This window comes from Salmo salar, chromosome 08 (assembly GCF_965601325.2).
Source record: "Salmo salar chromosome 08, fSalSal1, whole genome shotgun sequence".
NCBI classification, from domain to species: Eukaryota; Metazoa; Chordata; class Actinopteri; order Salmoniformes; family Salmonidae; genus Salmo; species Salmo salar.
This window is the reverse complement of record NC_138298.1, coordinates 19,400,182-19,409,553: the sequence shown is the minus strand read 5'-3', so window position 1 is coordinate 19,409,553 and position 9,372 is coordinate 19,400,182. Positions and strand designations below refer to the sequence as shown.

Genomic DNA, 9,372 nt, shown 5'->3' with positions numbered 1-9,372 from the left:
ACTACACATAAATGTTCTGTCCACCCAGATAGATATTTAGTTTCATTGTAAGCTGTTTCTTAGACTATATTTATCTCCTACACGATCACCTATGTCAGAACCCGCATGTTCTAATAGGCTACAAACACGACACAGACCGTTTCTCCTGCGCGTGGGAATGTTTCTGTTTCTACTTGAGGAGCTGTTGTGGATGTATCGGGTGAGTGCTGTTTGACAGGACTCGGGAAGGGAGAGCCCAGGCAAGCCTATAGGCCTTAATTTGAAATATTATTGAGGCTTAGGCTACCTCTAATCAAACAGAATATGCATGATTTCATTTTTACCATAGCTATATAATACTTTTTTTCTATTCGAGGGAAAGAGCTACTTGTCTACTAAGACGCAAATGTTTTTTTTTAAAGAATATGTCATACCTTGCAAGCGATATTTTACATTGAATGAGTTTGGTATAGAATAAACCCTTTATAGTCTGCCTCGTATTTTCACTTTAATTATGCAACAAGGTGGTTGACTTTGTTTTAAAAAAAAACAGTGGTTTATTGAATTAATTACATTGTTTACATCTCAAATATTATTTAAATTCCACGTCTCTGGACGGAAGTGCAATTGAGTGGACTAAACAGTTGTTTAAAACACTATCAAATACTGTATACGACCACAAAAATGACAACATAACACTTCATTACTTTTTTTTCAAATAAAACATTTGTTTGAACTGCAACCACGATATCAGCCAAACACCATTGATATTTATATCCAAAGAGAGATAGATGGAGATAGAAAGATTGGGATAGATTGAGAACGACTTCACATACACCATAGTGTCCAATATTTCTGTTTGGTTTACTCTTGGGACAACAACAAACATCCAACCAACAACATCAGGCAATGACAAAGTCCCTTACCAAAGGGTGTTGTATCTCCTCTTAAAAATGGAATGTTTTTTTCTTCAAATATCCACTCTCCGTAGCGGCAATTGCACATAAATATTCCATTAAATAACGTGAGAGTACAAATAAAAGTCTAGAAGAAGACTTTTTCATCATTTCAAGTCTTTTTTTTTGAGAGGAGAAGAAGGATATTCACTGTTTGAGTTCCAAAGCCCAGACATGCTGCGGCCAACCAGTCCTTCCTTTGGTTTTCTTGTCATTGCTGCTCGCGGTGTTTTTCAAAACGTCATTCTGTTGGAAACAAGGAAAAATCAGATGTATGTTATTGTTGTCGAGAAATACTACTTTCATGCCACTTATCACCACGTCTCTCAGGCATTCAAGGCTGTTATTCGGCCTACTGTGGTGTGGAGGCCTGAAGTTGTTATTACTAAATTATTATGAAAATTATAATATATTTACAGTATTTTATAACGCCAGTTTAGAACAGGTATCATTTAGCAACCGTGTCTCCATAAAACCAGTATTATGGTCGCGTATGTCAAGATATTATAGGCCCTAAGGTTTCACAGCATAGGCTACTATTGAGTTTCACAGCATAGGCTACTAGAAACCTAGATAATAAGCAAATGTATGATCATTAATGTCAAGCCTTGGAAGAGGCTACTCCATGTTTGCATAAGCATGCATAACTGAAATTATGAATTTGTCTTACCACTTCTTTCTTTCTCCTCTCCTCCTTTGCTTCTGTCTTTTTGAAGTCCGCTTTGAAGGCCTCTGCGTCGCCGTTCTGCTCGTCCTTGTCCAGAATGTCCATGAGGTAGGCGATATAACTAGTAGCCAGCCGGAGGGTCTTTATTTTGGACAGCTTAGTATCCGCAGGAACATTGGGAATGCAGTCCCTGAGCTCCGAGAAGGCGCTGTTGATGCTCTGAGTCCTGCGCCTCTCCTTTCGGTTTGCCGTAGGTCTCCGTTTCACCGGCCGAGGTCCCATCCCGATCCCAGCGACGCCAGCCCCGGGGATACCACCTCCGTAGTGTGCGTGGTCTAACGCCGGGCCCCCGGTGGAGTATTCGGGGCTGTACGAGGGCGCCATACTGTAGTCTGGGGGAGACATCTCCGGGTGGCTTATCAGCCAACCGTGGAAGTAGGGGTTCTCTTCGTGGCAGCGGCTTGCAGCTGCTGCTGCCGCGAAGGAGTAGCCGTCATGATGCATCACCGGATGGTGAGGGAATCCACCAACTAAACTCATGGCGACACAGCAAGAGACCAAAAACTGTGCTACTAACGAACCACGAAAGAATACGGTTTCGCGCTCCGATTATAGTCAGGTTCTCCAAAATATTTTAGGAAAATAGGCTATTCTCATAAAAAGTAACTTGGTTCAGTTGGTCATTTGAAAAGCACTGGTATTTATATTTGTCCAATATAGACACCTAAACGAAACTTCAGCAGTGCATGCGTTTTTAGACGTTATTTTTTCTGTTTTGCTGGTCTATGGTGTGGAGTATAGAAGAATGTTGTCAGCTACTTACACGTATTTCTCAATTTGTCCATTCCCAACGTGAGAAAGTTCCTTCTTTTCCATTACGGAGACAGACAGTGCATGTTTCGCCTGATGAACTGCGTCCTCAAGCACTTCGGGTCGAGCTTTTCCCCTCCAAACTCTTTATGGATTCCAGACCAAATTCATGAAATAGGGCGTCAGATAACAAAAAAGTTCTAAATCCCAGCTGCTATAGTGTGCACTGCACGCAATACACAGCCTTTCAGTTGAGCACACAACCAGAATTCATCCGTTTGATCTCCATGTCACAGCTTCATCTTGAGAACGACTTGGGTTAATATATGTCGTCAAGACCACTCTGAGCCAATCGCGTCTTAGAGGAGGAGGGCCATAACCTACATTGCTGGGTGTTTGTGCTCCTAAATTTCAATGGCCCCTCTTAAGCATTGGCAGCCTCCACGTATTTTATTAATGACATTAAGATTGTGAAAAATCCATACACCGCCTAATTAGACTATTGAAATTATAAAATCATCAACAAAATGAGAGGTATGGACGTTTTTTTGCCTTTAAATGTCAACGTTAGGGGCTGTTGTTGTAGGCTAATTTTAAGAATGATAAGCCTATGATTAGTGGTAGGCTATTACTATTTGTGGTTTGCACGTTTGATTGTACTCAATAACAACAAAAAATACGTAAAAGTCAAACGCATGATTAGTTTATTCATGAAACTCGTCTTGTCTTGATGTAGATGTTAGCTTTCAAGGAAATAGGCCTACATAATTTTGTGGGATATGTCACTAGGGTCGATTATTTCGGTCATCAATGCAGCAATGCATTTATTGTACGCGCATGGAAAGGCGATTCGATATCGTTGAACAGGAATATTATTCACAGTAGCCTATGCTTTTCACATCTGACACTTTTTCATATTCATATTAAAAGCCTATATGTTATCTGTCTGAAGTTGGCCAAGTCCCTTATCAATAAACCAAGCGCATTATAGGCCTATTGGTCACATTCCATATTACTCGTGCAAAACAATTATTACCTCTATTGCATGATCCTACATTGTGTCACATAAACAACAAAATGATGCGAATAGCAAAAAACAGAATAATTTAATATTTAATCTGTGTAGAAATAAATACTACACTTTTTCGACATATATTGGCTTTAACTGACATGCATTATTGCTCGATTTGGCTAAACGTCCATCAATTCGATAACAAACTATGCGTAAAGTAATTTTGAGAGTAAAATGAGAGGCAAAATGTAATGGAATCATGTTGGCCCATTCTCACAATGTATCATATATATATATATATACAACATATATATACAACATACTATTCTATGATATGTACAGCTTTGATATTTATTTAGTTTTTGTTATATAATATATTTCACCCGTCGAAACAACTGACTAGCTAGAGAATGTTGGATGCGTTTGCTATATTAGCACATAAACACTATATATCTATGTGAAATTAAATTGTACTTCTTCATTACATTGCAAATAAATAATGCCTATTTCATTATAGCATTATTTTGGTGCAAATGTGAATATAATAGAGAGATTAACCTTAGGCCTACACTTTATAGGACCTTCCTCCAGTACTGGAATAGGCCGATACATAAACCGATAGGCTTGAATGACCAGGGAGAATCCAGCCGATGACGCAATTTAAAGCAAAGTAGGCCTCTTTCGCATAGATAGCTGATAAGGTAAACAATTCATTTAAATACTCGACTGATTTTGTTTCAGGGCTCATTTGAACCTTTATTTAGACTCGAGGTTGTTGTTTATTTATTTATGGTAAATCTCAATTGGCATAAGACCAAGTGTATCATTGCATGGTAACTCATAAGAAATTGACACGTAGTCTAGGCTATTGGCCTAAAAATGAACAATGCGTATTTTGATAGGGTTCGATACTCGGAGAAGGGTGTTCCATCATTAACGATGCCTTAGTAAATGAAACTGACTAAATTGCACAGAGACACCATTACATTTGCTACGAGGTAAAACCCATTTTATTCTGTAGAACAATCCTACAGACCATATGGGGGTCAGAATAAACGAGTTGGCATACAAGAGCTGTTTTATTTGCACATTCCTCGGCATATCTTATTCAGCCCACACACCGCATGTTGAACGTGTGTGTGCGCGTGTGTGTGCGCGCGTGCGTGTGTGTGTGTGTGTGTGTGTGTATATGTGTAGCCTAGATATGTGTGTCAGACTAGAGAAAAGGAGAGAGAATGTGTAAAAGAAAAAAAAAATCCCAAACTCAAAAAGGAAGGCAGAAGGGCCATGATTTATATTTGTTTAAGTGTTGTATGTAGGGCGGTGGAGTGTAATTCATCTGGCTGAATGGAAGTTCTTTAAGTCATTTAGATACGTCCAGTCTCCAGTTAATGACACATAATTAGGCTATAGGTCACTTGTTCAGACTCCTGTTACAAACCCCTCCTCTCCTCTCTGATTTCCTTTGAAACTGAAACTGAATTTCGTATAAATAAATACAAGTTATGCAGAGCCAAATATTTGAGCGTGAGAGAAGTGCTTGATGAACGTGATATACATTCGGCGGAACTAAACCGACGATTGGGGATTGTCATTGCGAGTGCTATTTGCGTGACAATTAAATTCAATTAACAAAAACTCTCACTTTTTCCATGCAATTAAGCGAAATAGCCCTACAAATGTAGCCATCTCAAAATAATACGACGTAAAAGAATAATAGTTCTGTATTGCCTAATCATGGTAATAATACTATATTTAGTTTATATAGCCATTTTCATTACAAAGATAATCTAAAATAATCAGTAGAAACAAACAAAACAAATGTAGAGATCAGACAGGTCTTGGTAATAACCCATAACCTTTATAGGAAAATATTGAGACGTTATTCGGATATCCTGTACTCATACAATATGTCAGTTATTTGTAGGATGGGCTATAAACCTTGAAAAATATATATTATTTTTTTGTGAGAAGTTCTTAACATCCCAAAACAATCTCAAAATACAAACAGACTAAAATGCATCCCTGGATGTCCACAATACTTAAGACCTACAACTAGTATAAACGCCCATATAGGCCTACAACATGCACAACATATAGGCCTATAGGCCCTAAAAATACTTGAAATAGGTTGAAAAGCGGGCACTTCTCAATTTACCCTTCATACAAACCCTCATGAGGTCTCATTAGTGAAGCATTGGGCTATTTCCCAAAATTGCCCAATCTAGCAATGTCCCGTTGGTTGGATTTACAGCAGGGCTGGCCGTTATCGTTGTTGACCCCAGTAACAAGCTCACATCACCTTTCTCTCTCCGTCATGACCCATTACAGCAGCAATGGTCTGAGCTATAGCCTAATGCAGGTAGGCCTAAGAAGCTAAGCGTAACAACCGCCTAAACTTAATTTATTTCAGCATTAAGATCATCCGATATGTCGACTGATAGAGAACAGGCTAAAAGCTGGATTTAAGGGACTTTTACGAGATTTTAATACAGCTCACCTGCTCGTATGAATTACAGCTGTGTAGAACCAACTTTTAAATCCCATAAAAACGCTTTGAAATGCTTGGCGCTTGTTATTGCGAATGCTTGTCATGTCTAATATACAGGAGGACGAAGTGAGAAAGTTCATTTATTGAAACCAAAGGCTTGATGCGAAACATCAAGCCTTTGCAGAGATCCCTGGCATTGAGCGCATTCAGGCTAGCTAACCTAAATGAAATTGAATTGTATTTTTACTATAGGCCATAATATAGGCCCTCTTATACATAATGCACATTCATTAATTAACTATGTATTATATATTAATTAGGCCATTTAAAATAAGTGTTTTGTCGTTTCTTTTTTTACATCTTTGATTACGCCAAAGTTGTATAACTATTGTTTACCTATCCTCATAAAGCCCAGGGCCTGGATCGTGTTCACTGTGCAATTACTAATCAATTATAAATTATACATAAGAACATAAATAATAGTTAAGTGGTTGTCGAAATATTAACGTTAGAAAGATTTTCAATACCACACACATCATGGCAAACGTTTGACAACATGCAATATAATGCAGGAATAAACTTTTAATGTATTCATATTTTAAAACAAAGGAAAACAAGCAAGTCATTCAACAGAGAACCAGTGATAATATTGAGAAGACTAAAAATCAAAACCTTTTTTGTTTATTCAAACCACTCAACTAAAAGTTCCTGAAATTAACCCCTTTCAAAACGGCATACATAGGCATTCATAGAATCCCTCTTTTTTTGTTCTATATTTTTTTTGCAAAAGACATTGATTAAAGACTATAAACACTCAAATACATCTATAAAATCACCTTGTAATGTATAATGGCATTGTATATAGGATGCGATAAGTTCTCTCCTCCATATTGTGAATGTGTAGAATCCATATAGTGAGACAGGGCTGCAGAGGCAGCTATTCTCCCACACTCCAACACATTATCTCTGCTATAGTCAGTCAGCAGTGAGGCCAGTGCTGCTCAGGTAGCTCAAGGAGGTGAACATGGCTAGGGTAGCATTGCGTGACTGGAAACCACTTAAGTTGGTGTTTAGCCATTTTCTTATGATGTTCATTCTGCATTTCCTCAGTTTTATCTGTGAGTGAGAATCAATAAACTCAAAGTCAAACTCAAAACACAACTCGATCACAACCCATAAGCGAAAGGATCCTACCATGAAACACTTAGCAAAATCCATCTATCTCGTTCACACATTTGTCCACATAATATGATACATAGTTTTTCCTTAAAAGTTGTAATATCATAAGCAATGACTGAAGTCAAACATATCTGTTGAACTACTTGTATTGGGTCAGACCTGTTTTGGGAACTTTCTCTTTTCCTTCAACAACCCCCTTCTCTCATCTGTCCTCCCTTCCTCCCGTTTCCATGTATCTCTCTCATCCATAATTGTTATCTGTAGTAATCATCACTTCCTTAGCCCCTGTCACTCAGCACCTGTTCTCCCCATCACCTCATTGATCATCCCTACATACTGCACACTACTGTCTGTGTGAATTGCTGAAGTCCGCCATATATCTTTCTCATATGTCTCTCTCTCTGATTATCTCTCTCTCTCTCTCTCTCTCTCTCTCTCTCGCTCTCTGTGTGTCTCTGTGTGTCTCTCTCTGTGTCTCCCTCTGTCTCTCTCTGATTTTCTCTGTCTCTCTGATTATCTCTGTCTCTCTCTTTGATTATCTCTCTCTCTCTCTTTCTCTCTCTCTCTGATTATCTCTGTCTCTCTCTCTGATTATCTCTCTCTCTCTCTCTCTCTCTCTCGCTCTCTGTGTGTCTCTGTGTGTCTCTCTCTGTGTCTCCCTCTGTCTCTCTCTGATTTTCTCTGTCTCTCTGATTATCTCTGTCTCTTTCTTTGATTATCTCTCTCTCTCTCTTTCTCTCTCTCTCTGATTATCTCTGTCTCTCTCTTTGATTATCTCTCTCTCTCTCTTTCTCTCTCTCTCTGATTATCTCTGTCTCTCTCTCTGATTATCTCTCTCTCTCTCTCTCTCTCTCTCTCTCTCTCGCTCTCTGTGTGTCTCTGTGTGTCTCTCTCTGTGTCTCCCTCTGTCTCTCTGATTTTCTCTGTCTCTCTGATTATCTCTGTCTCTCTCTTTGATTATCTCTCTCTCTCTCTTTCTCTCTCTCTCTGATTATCTCTGTCTCTTGGGCTTTATTGGCATGGGAAATATATGTTAACATTGCCAAAGCAAGTCAGTTAGATAATAAACAAGTGAAATAAACAATACAAATGAACAGTAAAAATTACACTCACAAAAGTTCCAAAATAATGAAGACATTACAAATGTCATGTTATGTGCAAATAGTTAAAGTACTCAAGGGAAAATAAATAAACTTACTCTCTCTCTCTCAGGCCAGACCTTGCTGGAGAACCATGGAGGAGAGAGGAGAGGGCAGGACTGTCTGATCCTCAGTCAGGGCCTGTTGAGTTACGGTACCTCTCCACCTCTTCTACCCCGCTCAACCCTTATCTACACTCCCTGTCCAGTGTTTGGATAGACTTTCCCACTTTTTTCCCCCTCTCTCGCCCCCTCCTCCTCTTCCTCCTCTTCTTCTTTCCATAACCACTCACTTCTGATCACCCACCCCCTTTCTTCTCTCACTCTTTCCCCCCCTCTCTCCAAGGGCCAGGTTCAAAGCCGTACTCCTCACCTCTCCCACACCAACCTCCACTCCCCTTCCCCCTCTCCCTCTCCCTCTCCTCCTCTCTCCCATTGTCCCTCCTATCGTCCTCTGGGTGTCTATCTCATTGTGTAACCCCGAGGTGTGGGAGACATGGTGACACCAAACACATAGTTAATCCACTGTGCTTACTGTGCTTTGCGGCCAGGCGTTTTCTCATTGTCCACCGCTAAGCGCCGGAGATAGAAACCTTACAGAAACCCTACAGAGGGTAAAATGAGAGTACAGCTTCAACGTGTGGGAATTGGGGAAATCCAACATGAGTGATATTATCCTTCTTTGCTTTCAAAGTCCGGACAAACAAGCCCATACATGGTAATCCCCACAAACTGATCGAGGTATAAATTTATCGGCTCACGTTCACACGCTAACGGCCATTACCCAGAACCCCCTTTGTTTCTCGTTTTTGTTTGTCCAAAATCCATAATCAATCTCCAGCAAAATGAAATGAAGGAAAAAAACCATTATACTGAAGACTAATTTACTAAGACTGTCTGTGAGTCACTGTTTGTCTTATTGTGTTGATGTGCTATTACTGCTCACTAAAGCAATTTCACCCCCTCCTGTCTCCCTCTGACACACACACGCACGCACGCACGCACGCACGCACGCACGCACGCACGCACGCACGCACGCACGCACGCACACACACACACACACACACACACACACACACACACACACACACACACACCAGACTCACTGGAGGCTCACCTTCTGTAGTTTCTGGTAGCCGG

General features: G+C 39.9%; 1 protein-coding gene across 1 annotated transcript; it reads right to left on the bottom strand.

Annotated features, from left to right (window-relative positions):
* Positions 1-512: 512 nt before the first annotated feature.
* On the bottom strand, positions 513-2,706 carry LOC106610170 (heart- and neural crest derivatives-expressed protein 2). The gene is made up of 2 exons (XM_014209360.3): positions 1,606-2,706; positions 513-1,181 (listed from the first exon to the last, which is right to left on the bottom strand). Exons 1-2 carry the CDS (start codon positions 2,140-2,142, stop codon positions 1,083-1,085), a joined length of 636 nt encoding a protein of 211 aa, XP_014064835.1. The 5' UTR covers positions 2,143-2,706; the 3' UTR covers positions 513-1,082.
* Positions 2,707-9,372: the final 6,666 nt, after the last annotated feature.